Source organism: Xenopus tropicalis, chromosome 5 (assembly GCF_000004195.4).
Source record: "Xenopus tropicalis strain Nigerian chromosome 5, UCB_Xtro_10.0, whole genome shotgun sequence".
NCBI lineage: Eukaryota > Metazoa > Chordata > Amphibia > Anura > Pipidae > Xenopus > Xenopus tropicalis.
Window position 1 is genome coordinate 129,914,427 of NC_030681.2, and position 17,253 is coordinate 129,931,679.

The window sequence follows — 17,253 nt, forward strand, 5'->3', positions numbered from 1 at the left end:
GAGTATGGCACACACAGGCAGGGTAGGGAAGGCAAAGTATGGCACACACAGGCAGGGTAGGGAAGGCAGAGTATGGCACACACAGGCAGGGTAGGGAAGGCAGAGTATGACACACACAGGCAGGGTAGGGAAGGCAGAGTATGGCACACACAGGCAGGGTAGGGAAGGCAGAGAATGGCACACACAGGCAGCGTAGGAAAGGCAGAGTATGGCACACACAGGCAGGGTAGGGCAGGCAGACTATGGCACACACAGGCAGGGTAGGGAAGGCAGAGTATGGCACACACAGGCAGGGTAGGGAAGGCAGAGTATGGCACACACAGGCAGGGTAGGGAAGGCAGAGTATGGCACACACAGGCAGGGTAGGGAAGGCAGAGTTTGGCACACACAGGCAGGGTAGGGAAGGCAGAGTATGGCACACACAGGCAGGGTAGGGAAGGCAGAGTATGACACACACAGGCAGGGTAGGGAAGGCAGAGTATGGCACACACAGGCAGGGTAGGGAAGGCAGAGTATGGCACACACCGGCAGGGTAGGGAAGGCAGAGTATGGCACACACAGGCAGGGTAGGGAAGGCAGAGTATGACACACACAGGCAGGGTAGGGAAGGCAGAGTATTACACAGGGTATAACAGAGGTGTGGTTTCAAGTGGGTGCGGTTTCAAAAAGGGGAGTGGTCAAAACTGGCTTCCATTATCGGCCCTCCACTACGTGAGTGTTTGAGACAAGCAAAGAAGCAGAGAGAATTAGAGAAAGAGTTTAGGAGCAAGATTTAGACTTCTTTGGATGTGTGTATAAATAAAAAAAGACTTTGGTTAAGACCTGAAGCCTTCCATATATTCTATTCAACTTTTCAAGTTGAACTTCCTGCTGCATATCCAATAAACATCTCAGTACTGCAGATTTTTTAATGATTTGGTTACTCTATTTGCTACAATAGAATGACTGAAATGCAGCTAAGTGTGTGTCTGATAGATTTGTTGGAGGAATGAAACAGAAGTGGTTTAATGTAATAAGGGGGGGTAAACAGTGAGTTAAGGAGGATAGTGATGTGTGGGCCAGCCCAATACCCGCTTCTCAGGCAGTTTTGGGCCGACCTCTGCACAACATTTTTGGGTCGCAGGTTCGAGTCGAGCTGTTCTGCTTGCTCTCCCTGCCTGCGCCTTTACACTGCGGATTCCCAGTTCCGGCTCTTATTATTATTATTATTATTATTATTATTATTATTATTATTATATCTTATTATTATTATTATTATTATTATCTTATTATTAGTTCTGGTTCTCTTATTTATAGGCACGCACGCTCCCTTTTGTGATGTAATCGGAGGGCGGGTTGGGCGTGGGTCTATAAATAGAGGGAACTAGCCTGGTCGGGTTAAGGCTGGGAGCGGGCGGGTTAGGCCTTGGGTTCGGTCGAGTAAAACTCAACCCACACATCACTAACAGAGTATGCTCTGAAGATAAGAAGGGAAAAGTTGTTTTGCACAAAGTGATTATTTATTTATGAAAATGGATATGCTATAGAGGAGTCTACAGCAGATTATATGAGTCACATATCATGTGTTTAATAATAAAACATGCTTGGGGTTGCTATGGAATATACGCCAAAAACCTTATCTTTATATTTGTTAGATTCAGGCTGAAGGCATGTGTAAAGATTGGTTGCCAGTGATAATTCTCCTCTACCGCAGACAAGTAATCCTCTGAAAAGGTTTAGCAATTTCTCCAGAGAAAGTCCTAGTCATGTTTTCCCCTATTTTCAGCATGGCTTATAGTGGCACCTTGGATTGGCTTATTCTCTTGGAATCAGAACAGTCTCCAGCCAGTTTCCTACAGCTTTATATTCCAAACACTGTTACCCAGTCCTATGTCCACCTTGTTTCTACAGCACAGGGATTTACTGACACCCATAATCCTGTTGGGAGCTTGACACATCTTCCCTCATCACAGCCATACATTTCCTAAAATCCTGTGTCAGGCTCTCCCTGTACTTCAGCAGTTCTGCAGGGGCAGTGGTGGCTTGGAGGTTTGTGCTGTTATACAGGCCATGGCATCTGCCCTAAAGAGGCAGAGAGGGCAAAAAAGGGGACCAGAACATAAAAGAGAAACCATGAAGTTTGAAGCTGGCTTTACTATTTGTAACATCTATATTTGTCTTAGTCTGCCAAATTTACAGTGCATTCCAATCATTCCCATTAATACATTAAAGTGATGCCCTGCTGTAGCAACACCCAGTAATTCTATTAAGTAATTTCTCTTTTGAGAACAAATAACCCTGCATCCTATTCTATATTTTAGGGTTTTCTTAGAAAAAAAATGTCAGAAGAACAAAGCCTTCTGGATTTGGTAAGACATATGTTCCGCTTTATTATTCTCCTGGTTCATTAGAGAGTTGCCCAGCACCTTTGTTAACCAGCATGCAGCTGCGTCCCACCCTGTTTTCCTTTTCATGCAACTAGATCCTGCTGGGCATGGTAAGGTGGGATAGACTGTTTGTAATATACTGGGGCCACAGGTATCCTTGTAAAACTGAGATTAGGAATTGCCATTTTATTTACTTGACTGGAAGTTCTGAATGATGTACAGGTATCGGACCCCTTATGCGGAAAGTTCCGACTTACGGAAAGGCCATCTACCATAGACTCCACTGTAATCAAATAGTTCACATTTTTAAAAAAAGATTTCCTTTTTCTCTGTAATAATAAAACAGTACCTGTACTTGATCCCAACTAAGGTGTAATTAATCCTTATTGAAGGCAAAACAATCCTATTGGGTTTAATTACTGTTTAAATAATCTTTTAGTAGACTTAAGGTAGGAGATCCAAATTACAGAAAGATCCCTTATCTGGAAAATCCCAGGTCCCAAGCATTCTAGATAACGGGTCCCATACCTGTATTAATAATGAACAACATTATGAAGCCTGATGGCATAGTGAAATGTGAAATGGCCGACATACTATACAAAACACAAGCATATGCATTAGTATACTGTACTGTATATCCCTGCTATCAACACTAAAAAAGATTATTTTTTTACTTTTTTCTTGCCCACTGTGTTGACCTTTTTCTGTCTCCCTGTAACTTTTCTCTTCTTAACCCTTGTCTATTTCCAGCTTTTTGCGTACCTAACTGTAATCTTACACATTTTATCTGTTTTAGTTTTGCTCCTTTTTCACTCCTTAATATCCAGTGACATAAGTATAAGCTACTGGGCTTTAATTTATGACAAACATATAACAGACTGGTTGCTAGTAGAAACCTGTGATGTCTGTGCTCTCTGTTATATCCTTGTTCATAACCACTTAACATATAGAAACATATGACACAATGGGACAACTGCTTGTGGTGTCCTCAGGTTGAAACCTACACAAAATCCACTGCAATTAACACCCATGGTAATTTATCTTACTAACTTTATTAAGTTAAAACTACCCTACTATATTGTTAAGTTCCTAAAACTGATATAAAAATGTCTAGTCTGTATCGTAACCTGTGCTAGAGACATTTTTCTGTATTGACTGTTTCAGGCTTTTCTATACTCATTACATGCAATTTCCATGTAACTATCTATAAATAATCTTAATTAATGAATATTCTATTGTCATTCTTATTTACAGTCTCATTTCATGGAAGGAGAAATGGAACCGTTTCCTGAAAAATATTGTAACCTTTCTGAAAATGTCAAATTGCAATGCAAAGACTTAGAAGAGAAGGTTGGTTGTACTGACAAATAAATGCCTTATAAATAATATATTGTAGGTCACAAAATAAAAATGACCTCTCTCCATCTCTCACTCTCCTTTTTTTGGGCAGTTGAAAACATTTGTAAAAGAACTTGGGGAGGTCCAGGAAACTTTGCCAAAATCGGTAGAGGAATGCGTTAAAGAACTTCGCAGCATTGCAGATGGCATTGATACATTTCACAAGAATGCCACCATAGCCAGCGTCGTCGGAAGCTCATTTGGGATAGCGGGTGGAATCACCACCATTGTAGGCCTTGCTTTGGCTCCTGTTACCTTTGGAGCATCTCTGATTGTGACCCTGGTTGGTGTGGGAGTTGCTACTGCTGGGGGAATCACTGGGGCTGCATCTTCTATCGCAGATACTGCTAATATACGCATAAAGGGCAAGAGAGTCGAGGAGATTATACAGATAGTCCAGTCGGACATAGCACACTTGGAAAAGCTTCTGAAATCCATTAATACTCACATTGAGGACATGAAAAGGCTGATGGGTGTAAAAGATGCTGATATTGCGAGAGTCAGTGTAAGAGGAGTCTTTGCCGCAGTTGAGATCACACGGCTGGCTCAGCTGGCCAGTATATCAACTACTGCTGCAAGAGCAGCCCAGATAGCAGCTCAGGGAGCCAAGGCCGCAATAGCTGTATCTGGAGTCTTAGCAGCACTGTTTATATTTGTGGACATTGCATTTGTTGCAAAGGGAGCAAAAGATCTGAAAGACGGGGCTAAAGCTGAGCAAGCAAAAAAAATCCGAGATGTTGCTGATGAGCTGGAGACTGAGTTTGAAAAGCTACAAGCTGCTGCGCTTGAAGTGCAAAATGGTTTTTCATTTGTGTACTACAATAAAGGATCTTTAGCTCTCATGTAACATTTAAAACACAGATATGATATTATGTAGCAGGCTGTATATGTACAAAAACATACAAAAATACACATCTGTAGGCACAATTGTACAGGCTTAGTCCCAGCATTGATCACACATGTAATATTAAGTAGCAGGCTGTATATGTACAAAAACCATACAAATACTCGAAAGGCATGTTATTTACCATACTGGAGCTCAGGTAGGGTGGGAATTTACCAACTGACACATTAGTTATGTGGTGCAGTGATCTATAATTTGCCTTAGCAATTTTTAATACCGTATATTTGCATGGGGTATTTCTGATTATGTACATGGGTGGTATTCAATCATCTTTGAAACAAAGGAGCTGCTGTATCTTAGCAAGTACTAGCATTGTGCCAAGCAAATTGAATTTAAAGGAGAAGTAAAGTGTAAATCATTGGGGGGTACCGAATGTAAGTGATTGCAATAACTAGCCTAATACCCCAGGCCAGTGCTCCTCTAAACAAAAAACTGCACCATTCCAGGTTATTTTTCAATAAGCACCATACTGCGATCTTTCTGCTCTTTCCTTCTCCGCGCCTGTGCACATACAACTGAGTGAAAGGCTGAAATTTAACAAAAATCTAGCTTTTCCAAACTACTGCACATGCATTGACCTTGGGGTACTGAAGAAAGAAAAATCTGGATGAAGAGGATCACTCCATGGTGCTCGCTAAAAAGTACCAGGAACACAGGCCTGGGTATCAGGTAAGTGATAATAACATTAATCAGTTATCCCCCCAGGGATTTTACCTTTCCTTCTCCACTGAGGTGAGTCTGTTTAGGACTGTAAAGCTGGCCATACACAGGCAGTTCCTACGGGTGGGCGATATCGGGGAGGCATGTAGGCAAATTAGATCATTTGGCCAAACGATCGAATTCTACACGCGGCAATGGGGCAGTCAGTTCGGGGACCGCATCAATGAGTTGATGCGGTCCCCGATCCAACTGGATTTTCTAACCTGGCCGATTGATATCTGCCCAATTTCAGGCCAGATATTGGTCGGCCAGGCCCCTCAGTTCTGCCCCTACATGGGCCGATAAGCTGCCAAATCAGTCCAAGGGACCAATATCGGCAGCTATAATCGGCCCGTGTATGGGGACCATAATGTTCTTGATTGTCTTTACAGTAACAATGGTGAGGGGATGAAGGTATTAATTCTGACCTCTGCCGCCAGTATATGTGTCCAAACCATAAGTCACAGCACTAAAGGTGGCCATACACTGTAAGATGCGCTCGTTTGGCGAGGTCACCACACAATATTTACAATATACTTGTTTATAGAAATGTTAATGAGGATTTTTGCACCTATTTAAAATGTAATTTTTGTGCAATTTTTATGTTGTTTAAAAGACAAATTCACAAAAGTGTCTGTCTTTCTTTCACCAAATACTGAAAAGTGACGGTCATCGGAATTTAGGCGGATTTCAGTTTGTGAATATGGAGAAGCTGTTTTATACATATTTTATCACCACCATCATCACCACCATCTCTGCTTTTGTAAATCCCCCCCATAAAATCAATACATTTATGAAAGATACAACATTCCATTGTGGAGAAATCTATTATATTATCATTATAGTATCTCGCAGTCAACCTCTTACTACCATGGTGTCCCGTGCCCTCCTGGGATACTTGGCACCACAATTCAAACAAATAGTTTTGGAGGGCACACCACAATTGCTAAAGCAAAAAAAGCTGGCTTTAAAACAAAGACAAGAAAAAGAAGAGAAAGAAGAGAAGAAGAGAAAACCCCAATCCACACGTGTCTGCTTTTTCTGTATATTACATTTAGTCCAGCTGGTGGTATGTATATTATGCATTGTAATTGTATTTATTGTTTTGTGAATATTTTCCATATAAAGAGAATTATATGTTACACATACCATTTGCTGCCTTTTTGTGGTTAGTAGGTGTGCATTGAGTAATTGATTGATTTATACTTGGCACCACAACACACACCAAGGTCACAGCTCAGGGAACTTGAAATACTCACTTAAGATGAATAAACTGGAGGTTCACACACACACACACACACACCACCGTTGAACTCAGGAACAGTTTATTAGTAACACCAATACAGTTTTGACTTAAAACTTCTGGCAATCTTGGTCAGTCAACTTGTAGAATGATCTAGAGAGTAATATCCTGGGACAATTTGCAATTATTGTATATACTTGAGTATAAGCCTAGATTTTCAGCACCCAAAATGTGCTGAAAAAGTCACCCACGGCTTATACTCGATTCGGGTGCCATAGGTCCCTCCTTACTAGCACCCTCTGTCCTCTGTGTGCAAATAAGGCCACCTGCATCCAGACCCTCCAGTGCCCTGGCCCGCTCCTAAATTCATCTTCATCTACCATCCTCACCTGTCCCATGCTGCACTATACATTGCACTTTATATTCTATATAAACTATATATAGTTTTGAAGGTTTTTAACTCTTTGTGTTTTAGCTTGGTTGCTGATTGAGCTAAGGGGGTAATACTCTTAAGGCATCATTGTTGATACCATATTGTTTTTGTTGACCCTCTTCTTCACTTACAGAGCTAGTTTATGGTTTTTCTTAAATAAATATTTAAAAACCTATACCCCACTGATGCCTCATTTAATGTAATTTTATTGGTATTTATTTTGATGAAACTTAGCAGTACCTGCTGCATTTCCCACCCTAGGCTTATACTCGAGTCAATACATTTTTCCAGTTTTCTTAGGTTAAATTAGGTACCTCGGCTTATATTTGGATCGGCTTATACTCGAGTATATACGGTAGTCTTCATTTTTTATTATTTGTAGTTTTTTAATTATTTCAATATTTGCTCAGAAGCTCTTGAGTTTGGTGTTTCAGCAGGTATTTGGTTGCTACGGTCAAAATTACCTTAGCAACAAGGGAGCGATAGCAGTAAAATTGTAGACTCACAGAGCAATAGTTTTTGGGATACTGGGGTCAGTGGCCCCCATATGAAAGCTGCAAAAAGTTAGAATAAGGCGGCAAATAATTCAAAAACTATTTAAAATAAATAATGATGACCAATTGAAAAGTTTATTAGAATTTGCCATTCTATAACATACTGAAAATGAACTTAAAGGTGAACCTACAACTGGGACACTGTTCCCTCTCTCTCTCCCCGTTGGAGCCTCAGCTGTTTGTCTATCTAACCTACCACTGACCCTCACCCCTGCAGTGAGCTAAAAAGATCCACCCTACAACTATCTAACCTAACTAGTCCTACAGGAAAACTTTTTGAGGCCATGCACTATCCCCTTCCCGTTGGTCAAAGAGTAAATGGTTCCCTACCGTCTGGTGGCAGAACTGGAAATAGCAGCCTTTCAATACATCTTATTTCTTACATATAAAGCCCACCATGTCTTTCCCACAGTAAGGAAAAACGTGTCAGTTTTGTCTCTCACAATGATGTCAACCTATATAAACATAATATAAATAATTGGGAAATACGTATTTGTGCTCACCCACTGCTAAGGCTGCTATATAATACAGATCTCTTTATTGGGCAGCCTGGCTAATTGTTGTAAAACATGAAAGCACAACCTTCCACTACAGGAATGAGACCTGTTATCCAGAATGCCTGAGACCTGAGGTTTGAGGATGAGGGATCCTTAAGTAATTTGGATCTCCATGCTTTTAGTCTACTAAGAAAATAATTTAACGTTTAATTAAACCCAACAGGATTGTTTTGCCTCCTATAAGGATTAATCATATCTTAGTTAGGATAAAGTAGTTTCATTACTACAGAGAAAAAGGAAATCATTTTTAAAGATTTTAATTATTTGATTAAAATGGAGTTGATGGGAGGTAGCCGTCCCTTAATTTGGAGCTTTCTGGATAACGGATCCATTACCTGTACTACTAGATAGAGACTTACATCATTAGCTTAATTAGTTTCCAGAATGCTCCCTTTGTTATGCTGAACTTTAAATGATGCAGTTATTTTCACAGGCTGTCAAGACATTGGGGCATTTATACTAAATTGGAAATGTTAAATATCACATATTTTCCGCAACAATGAAAACTCCAAATTACTAAAGCCAATTTGGTGTTTCGCATTGGGGAACATTTGTATCACGCACTCCACTGCATTTTTTCACAAAAGTAATTTTGCCAGGTTCAGACTGGTAAACTACAGGTATGGGATGCCTTATCCGGAAACCCTTTATCCAGAAAGTTCTGAATTGCGGGCCATCTCCCATAGACTCCATTATAAGCAAATAATTCTTATTTTTAAAATGATTTCCTTTTCTCTGTAATAATAAAACAATACCTGTACTTGATCCCAACTAAGATATAATTACCCCTTATTGGGGGCAGAACAGACCTATTGGGTTTATTTAATGGTTAAATGATTCCCTTTTCTCTGTAATAATAAAACAGTACCTGTACTTGATCCCAACTAAGATATAATTACCCCTTATTGGGGGCAGAACAGCCCTATTGGGTTTATTTAATGGTTAAATGATTCCCTTTTCTCTGTAATAATAAAACAGTACCTGTACTTGATCCCAACTAAGATATAATTACCCCTTATTGGGGGCAGAACAGCCCTATTGGGTTTATTTAATGGTTAAATGATTCCCTTTTCTCTGTAATAATAAAACAGTACCTGTACTTGATCCCAACTAAGATATAATTACCCCTTATTGGGGGCAGAACAGCCCTATTGGGTTTATTTAATGGTTAAATGATTCCCTTTTCTCTGTAATAATAAAACAGTACCTGTACTTGATCCCAACTAAGATATAATTACCCCTTATTGGGGGCAGAACAGCCCTATTGGGTTTATTTAATGGTTAAATGATTCCCTTTTCTCTGTAATAATAAAACAGTACCTGTACTTGATCCCAACTAAGATATAATTAATCCCTATTGGAGGCAAAACCATCCTATTGGGTTTATTCAATTCTTAAATGATTTTTAGCAGACTTAAGTTATGGAGATCCAAATTACGGAAAGATTCCTTATGCGGAAAACCCCAGGTCCTGAGCATTCTGGATAACAGGTCCCCTACCTGTATTATAAATGTACAGCAGCCACGTTAGCATCGCATTAACTAGGTCATATAGCCCCATGCTAATATCCCACATAGGTTACTGCACTATGCCACATTGTTTTACTACCCCAGACAGTTGTAAGGGGAGAATACACTGGCACAATAATGCAAAGTATTTACACAATTGAAATTTCAGAACATTAAGCTCCTTGCAACATATTTATGATTTTAAGTAAATACATGATATACCCTTGGAAATACACCTGATAAAGTATATGGACGTGAACTGAGTTAGACAAAGAGAAAATGTAAACTTTAGTAAATATGCCCAATGTGAGTCAGAGTAAAGCCCAACCAGTTATAGATGCCAGAAGGAGCAAGGAAAAGAAAGGTGTGACATAAAGAGGTGGAGAGTGTACATTGCACAGTATAAAGGGGAGTCTGATTACGGGATGGTACATTGTAAGGGAAGAGATTGGTGAGTTCTGCAGTTCCGCTGTGCTCTAGGGTTCTTGGTAAGTTCTGCACTCTGCTGAGGTATAGATTTGGACCAGAAAATTTAAATAATAATCAACTTGCATTTAAAAAACAAACCAAAAAAAACAAATATATATATTCACTTGTTATGCTTAGGTGGGAGGGTCTATAAGTTTAAAGAGGGAGGTGTCACAGAGAATGGTAAGAATTGAACTAATGTATTTTCTACTCAACAGATAATTTCACATCTATAAATGTGGGGACATGGAACAGAATTGGATTGATCTGATGGAGGAGGGTTAGATAGTGAGTTATGGTGGATATTGTTATGCTCTATAGATAATAAAAGAGGGGAAAATGTGTTAATTCCATAAAATGATTATTTGTTCATCATATGTATTACAGAGTATTTATTAAAGATGATATAAACTGGTTTGGGAATAAACATGTGGAATTTAAGCCTTGAAGACTTTTTTTATTATACTTATGTGGGATTAAGAGCTCCCATTGAGAACTCTATAGGTCCTTGTCTCTGTATCCTGGCCTTAAAAAACAAACAAAGTCTTTCAAAATTGGAGCTAACGCCAGTGTTTCTAAATATGCACATATTCCTTTATTATTGAGTTTGCACCTGGGTACAAAATATATAGTTATGTCAGAGTGAAAAGTTACTATAATAGCTGCATAGTGCTTTTATCTTAAACACACTGGTGTGGTCATCAAGACTAATTCAGCATTTTTACACAGTGTGTGTAGCCTTAGATAATGCAGGTTTCATGCAGAATATAGACTCCAAGCTGACTGCACCAAGTCCCAAGGTCCCAAATGCAATATGCCCAATGAACATTTGGTGGACGTCTTTTATACTTTTTTTTCTGGTTGTATATTCCCTCAGGAATTCTCTTTATCCTGGCACAAAAAGTCACAGTTGTATGTTTAAGAAAATATCCTTTATTGCACTATTCTACTGCATAGGAACCTTGGGCATTTAATTGTTTTTGAATAGTGTAGTTCAGGATATTTTTTAAATGCACACGTTGAACAACTTTTGGTGCCATAAAAGTACAAGCCATTCCAGTGAGTTGAACATTTTATGTGAATGCCCTGTGTTATATAAAACCAAATTTAGAATTAAATAAAACATTTTCAGTAATGTGAGTGGCCTTGAGTCGCATGATGTTGTTAGGGCTATGAGATTTTGATGTTTTTGGTGTTCTGCATTCTCACACGCCAAGTAGACACGTAGGCATAATATAAATGCATTTGATAACTGCTTCACAGAGCGCTGTGTTGATATCTTGTTCCTATTGAACATACAGATTTACACACAAAAAATAACTGATACAAGAGGTAAAGAGGGCCCTGCCTGAAACAACTTACAATATAAAACAGACATTGAGGTATTAGGTTCAAACAAGCAATGGATAAGGGTTGGACATGCTCACCTTAACAGTCACGCAAGCTCCCATATGCAGTGCCAAAGTCCAAGCCAGAAGTAAAACATGCGCACACACAGCATTTGTTAATAAAATATTTCTATTTGCGAATACAAATGATGAACAAATCAGGGGTGGGAGGGAAAATGTCTATGTATGTATGTATGTATAACTTTATTTATAAAGTGCCACAAGGGTACGCAGCGCTGTACAATCTTACAGTATACACAATTACACACAGGGAGGACAAGTGTTATAATAAATACAAAAAATAAGTATAAATGCACAGGGAATAAGTGCCATGTGGTATGAGACACAGTAGGAAGGGGCATGGGCACCTTAAAGTGATGCCCTTCTGTGGTTACAATGTGCTTGATTTCATTATACTATTTTGTCTATACTATGTTTTGTGTTTGCAACAGGAAAGAGAAAAGCATATCTGAAGAACAACCTTCTGCTATGGTGAGCCCTATATCTCCTAATCATTCTGACTGATTCATTAGAATTACTACCAGTCTAAAGTCCAAAAACCTAACAGAATACCTGTGCTTCATTTGGGTCAGTATGTAGCTGGATGCCACACTGTTTGCAAATTAATACAAATTAGATACTGTTGGGCTTGGCCGGTGGGATAGAATACTCATTCTATGGTCCATGGCTGTCCCTGTAATACTGAGATAAGCAATTTCTGTTTACATTACTTGGTGGAAGGTTTGAATATTATTCTTCTCTGGTAGTTTGAAGCCTAAGTGGGGCACGTATTCAGACTAAATAGATTGCTTTCATCTGATGTTAGTGGGGCCCTAAAGAGTTTGTGTTGGCCCTAGTAACTTCTAGTTACATCACTAATGAATATTACTTTAAGACTGAAACCTGCTGGCAGACAAAAGAGGGAAACTGCACCAGTATAGTATATATAGAACATTCCTGCTCTCTCCCAACCTATAAGCTCTTCACTGATTGCTGAGATAATTAACGCTTTAATACTACTCACATTTCCTGAATTGTCAAGAACAACATTTTGTGCCAATTTTCAATGGGTGAAGTTATGCTAGAAATATGGGGAAAATGCTGCAGCGGGAAGAACACTTTACTTTATAAATGATGCACACAGTGTCTATGAGCAGCAGGGAAGTGCATATTCGCAGCAGGGTGCCAAATGACCATGGTGGTAGTCCAGTCTTTACTTTACTAGCTATACTTTTCTTCTTTTAAACCTTTGTCTGTCTCCCTATTAATCCTTTTCTGTTTTATCTTTTTTTTATCACCATTTTATCTTAAATATGTTTCATGTTTGTTTAATCCTGTTTTAGTCTTGACCCCTATTAATTTCTCCTTGCAAGCCTGTCTACATAAGTAGACATTACTGGACTCCATAGCAACATCATTTTATGGCCCATAAACATTAAACAGTTAAGGTGCCAGGGAGCTTAATGCTGAAAAATACAGAAAGACCTATGTTGATTAACACCCTATTGGATACAGAGCCATGTGGCACAATAAGACCAATGCCTGTGATACCATTTGGTTGAGTCCTCACCCTGCAATGCACCTCAGATACCCATGGGTGTGTATGGTATTCTTGATGATGGCCCCTGCACCAAGTATTCAAAATGAATATATTTTCATTTGATATATAAATTAATCTTAAGTAATTGATTATGCTGTTGTTCTTATTTACAGTCTTATTTTAATGAAAATGGAACTGAACTGTTTCCTGTAAAAAAGTACTGTAACCTTTCCGAAAATGACAAATTGCAATACAAAGACTTAGAAGAGAAGGTAGGTTAAATTGACTTGCAAACATTTTTTCATATACTGTAATTAACATATAGAAGGAAAAAAACAACTATGGTCTATCCCAATTTTCTCTCTTTTTTTTGGGCAGTTGACAAAGTTTGTAAAAGAACTTGGGGAGGTCCAGGCAACTTTGCCAAAATCAGTAGAGAAATGTGTTAAAGAACTTCGCAGCATTGCAGATGGCATTGATACATTTCACAAAAAAGCCACCATAGCCAGCGTCGTTGGAAACTCGGTTGGAATTGTGGGTAGAATCACCACCATTGCGGGCATTGCTTTGGCTCCTGTTACCTTTGGAGCATCTCTGACTGTGACTATGGCCGGTGCGGGAGTCTCTACTGCTGGGGGAATCACTGGGGCTGCATCTTCTATTGCCGATACTGTTAATATACGCAAGAAGGGCAAGAGAGTCGAGAAGATTATACAGGCAGTCCAGTCGGACATAGCACACTTGGAAGAACTTCTGGAATGCATTAATTCTCACATTGAGCACATGAAAAGGCTGATGGGTGTGCAAGATGGTGACATTGTGAAAGACAGTGTAAGAGGGGACTTGGAAGCAGTTCGCATAACGCGGCTGGCTCAGCTGGCCAAGATATCTGCTGCTGCTTCCCAGATAGCATCTCAGGGAGCCCAGGCTGCAGCAGCTGTATCTGGAGTCTTAGCAACACTGTTTATATTTATGAACATTGCATCTGTTGCAAAGGGAGCAAAAGATCTGAAAGCCGGGGCTAAAGCTGAGCAAGCAAAAAAAATCCGAGATGTTGCTGATCAGATGGAGACTGAGTTTGAAAAGATACAAGCTGCTGCACTTGAAGTGCAAAATGGTTTTTCATTCATTACTACAATAGAGGATTTTTAACTCTTATGTAACAATTGAAAGATTATATGATATTATCTGGGGATATTCATTTTTTGGTTTCCCAGCATACTCTGTGTTTCTACGGTGACATCTTGAATTACAAATTTCACTATATAAAAGCATTCCTTACCAGTATTCTATCTACAGTATTTTATTAGTTTCTAGTAGCTTTGCCAAAGACAGAAACCTCCTATCTCAATCACTCTTCAGTGTCCAATGTGCCCTTCCTAAATGTGTATAACTGACATACCAAAGATATAAAGAACCATAGGAACCAAGATCAGATTTCTGCATTCCTCAATTCAGGTGATGGCAAGTTTCATGAAAGTGTAACCTCTTTCTCAGCTCAATAACTACCTACCCAGACTAGTACCAGTAGAACATGGGTTACAATGGACTCTCTTACCCAGAATAGGCCTTCGCTAAGTGGAAGAGGAAGGTGAGGGTGTTGTGCAATTACACTTTTCTTGCTGCTATACAGAAAAAAAAACCACAGAGGGTGCCAGAGGTTCTTGCAAACAAAGCAAGTTATTTAACATCCACACAGTTTACTCACAGCACAATTTCTCTGAGCCAAGTGATTCAAGCAAAATCAAAGTAGAGCGTAGGCTGACACTCCCCTGAGGAGAGACTTGGCAGGAATCTCACTTCACCTCTGCGACACCCGGCTTAGATCAGCTTAAGTGAATTCTTTATCCTGATTCTGTATTCACTGGGATCACTACAGGCAATATGGCCTGGGAGAGATACCTACAATATACCACTGCTTTGTCAGGACTGCTCTGTCTAGCTCAACCCTACCTGACTATACTGACTATACTTCCTAGTGTGTACTGGGTCCGGAGCTACACCTACCACTATAACACTTCATTCATGGGATTCCTGATCCCCAACTTCACCAAGGGCCTTTTCCTTACTGGGCCCATGCCCAGGCTCACAGCAACATTAACCCTGTGCCTCAAGTGGCGGCCAAAGAGGAATTGCACCCCTTTCCCAGCACTATAATAAAGTGTGACAGGAAGTGGTCGTGCCACCTGCTGTTTAATAGCATACATATATTAAAGGACAAGGAAAGTCAAAATCTATTAAGCACACTATTAAATAGTACTACTATTGCTATGTAAAAACGCTATATTCCTGGCTTGCCTAATGAAAGATTTACAGAGATACACATACTAGAACCTACATACTTGTTTCAGTGAACGGCGCGGCCATCTTGTCCAGCATGTCTGTATGGGCACCCCCGCTCGTGTCCTGGTGTTGTGTATCCAACTCGCCACTTGTCAGCACCCACCCCTCCCCCCCCCGCTCCGCTTGCCTTTCAGTGAACGGCGCCACCATCGGTTTCTTTCATTGAAAGGTGCCTCTCCCCCACCCAGCACACGCCTGTCGGCTGCGTCCACCACCACCATCCGCTCCGCTTCCGTCACCCCCTCGCTGCTTGCCTCTCCCCCCACCAGCACCTGCGTCCGAAGCTGCCACTGCATACACTGCTTGTAAGGGCGGCGGTTGCCATGGCAACCAGACGCTAGGGGGAGCGCTCCTGTTTGTGTGCATGTGCCGCCTACAGTCCAAGTCCCCAAGTCAGTGCAGGAGCGATGCATTATGGGAATCTTCTCTACCCAGCTCAGCGTTTTTCCTTCCTGTTTGGCTTCTGATCATCTGAACTGGAGAAATATGGGGAGACAACTGAAGGTATGCCTGCAGCTTGAGATTAACTCTTTATTAGCCTTTCCTTCTCCTTTAATTAACTAACTTACATACAGGCCCTATTGCCTAGTAACAAAGGGAACTGATCCTGTAGGGATTTAAAAACATAGGGACTATTTTTCCTATGGGCCCTACAGAAGCAATGGTGCAGAAATGTATATAGTGCACTACAGGAATAGTGCACAACCAAGACAGAGTTATAAGGGTATTTATCCATTTTAGTTGAAGCAAGAATAGTGAGTACTCATCAGCATTTTGGGCTAATCACTGGTCCCTAGAAAATGTAACTGCTACTGAAATACTGAAAATATTTGTCCCTAGCATTAGTCAGCAAGCCAAGACTCCAATTTCAACAATATCCTGCACATTTGCAATTTCCTTCTTTAAAGTAAATCACAGAAGTTTAGTTAGAATTTCCAGTTAATTATCAGCTAATCTTACAAGGTACTGTTTTATTATTACAGAGAAAAAGGAAATAATTTTAAAAAATTAGAATTATTTGCTTATAATGGAATCTATGGGAGATGGCCTTTCCGTAATTTGGAACTTTCTGGATAACGGGTTTCCGGAAAAAGGGATCCCATACCTGTACAGTATTTTATCACCTTTATAAATACACACATATTTTTATTTTTTTTAATTTTTTTTAATCTTTAAATGTTTTAAATAGTTTTTTTATTTGCTACTGGTATGAAAGTGTAGGTTATGCTTCCAAACTATCCACTGATCTCACTGGCATGTCTAGAGTTAATGGAATGCTCATTGGCTATTATTCCGTGATCTTACTGGCATGTGTAGAGTTAATGGAGTTCTCATTGGCTATTTTTCAGTGATCTTAATGGTATGTCACAAAGTCATCAACTCTCCCAGTTACCTGATTTTCCCTCCTATCCCCACAATCTTCCAGTGCTTAAGAGGATTCCACTGGTTTTCCCATGAACACTTACTGTGTGTGCCTTGTGATGTCACAGTGGACCCCAGAAGCCACAGCCATAAAATTGGCTAATTGGCTATTACTCCAGTGATTATACGGGCAGTGCTGGGGTTAACATGCCAATTATCCATTATCTGTAGTAATTAGAATTGCACGTCTAGGGTTAAAATGGCCATTATCCATTTTACTTAGGGGTTATATTGGTATGTCTGGGGTTAATATGCTCATTATCCATTTTCTGTAGTAATATTACCAGCATGTCTGGGGTTAAAATGCCCATTATCCATTTTACTTAGGGGTTGTATTGGCACATCTGGGGTTAATATGCTCATTATCGATTTTATGAAGTAGTTTTACTAGCACCTCTGGGGTTAAAAAGCCCATTGCCCATTTTACTTA

At 39.9% G+C, this 17,253-nt stretch overlaps 2 protein-coding genes across 2 annotated transcripts; both read left to right on the top strand.

The window, feature by feature from the left end:
* Positions 1-1,378: 1,378 nt before the first annotated feature.
* LOC101730424 (apolipoprotein L6) lies at positions 1,379-5,487 on the top strand. Its single transcript, XM_004918254.2, has 3 exons — positions 1,379-2,348; positions 3,621-3,716; positions 3,817-5,487. Exons 1-3 carry the CDS (start codon positions 2,319-2,321, stop codon positions 4,609-4,611), a joined length of 921 nt encoding a protein of 306 aa, XP_004918311.1. The 5' UTR covers positions 1,379-2,318; the 3' UTR covers positions 4,612-5,487.
* Positions 5,293-14,329, top strand: LOC101730482 (apolipoprotein L6). The gene is made up of 3 exons (XM_031902745.1): positions 5,293-5,337; positions 13,232-13,330; positions 13,437-14,329. The coding sequence occupies exons 1-3, from the start codon at positions 5,293-5,295 to the stop codon at positions 14,208-14,210; spliced, it is 918 nt and encodes a 305-aa protein (XP_031758605.1). The 3' UTR covers positions 14,211-14,329.
* Positions 14,330-17,253: the final 2,924 nt, after the last annotated feature.

What these genes read in the sequence shown, in the direction of transcription:
- LOC101730424 (XM_004918254.2), top strand. Translation starts at nt 2,319, where the DNA reads ATGTCAGAAGAACAAAGCCTTCTGGATTTG. An exon ending in AACAAAGCCTTCTGGATTTG is followed by an intron (nt 2,349 to 3,620) that starts GTAAGACATATG and finishes TCTTATTTACAG; the next exon opens with TCTCATTTCATGGAAGGAGA. An exon ending in GCAAAGACTTAGAAGAGAAG is followed by an intron (nt 3,717 to 3,816) that starts GTTGGTTGTACT and finishes TTTTTTGGGCAG; the next exon opens with TTGAAAACATTTGTAAAAGA.
- LOC101730482 (XM_031902745.1), top strand. Translation starts at nt 5,293, where the DNA reads ATGGTGCTCGCTAAAAAGTACCAGGAACACAGGCCTGGGTATCAG. An exon ending in AACACAGGCCTGGGTATCAG is followed by an intron (nt 5,338 to 13,231) that starts GTAAGTGATAAT and finishes TCTTATTTACAG; the next exon opens with TCTTATTTTAATGAAAATGG. An exon ending in ACAAAGACTTAGAAGAGAAG is followed by an intron (nt 13,331 to 13,436) that starts GTAGGTTAAATT and finishes TTTTTTGGGCAG; the next exon opens with TTGACAAAGTTTGTAAAAGA.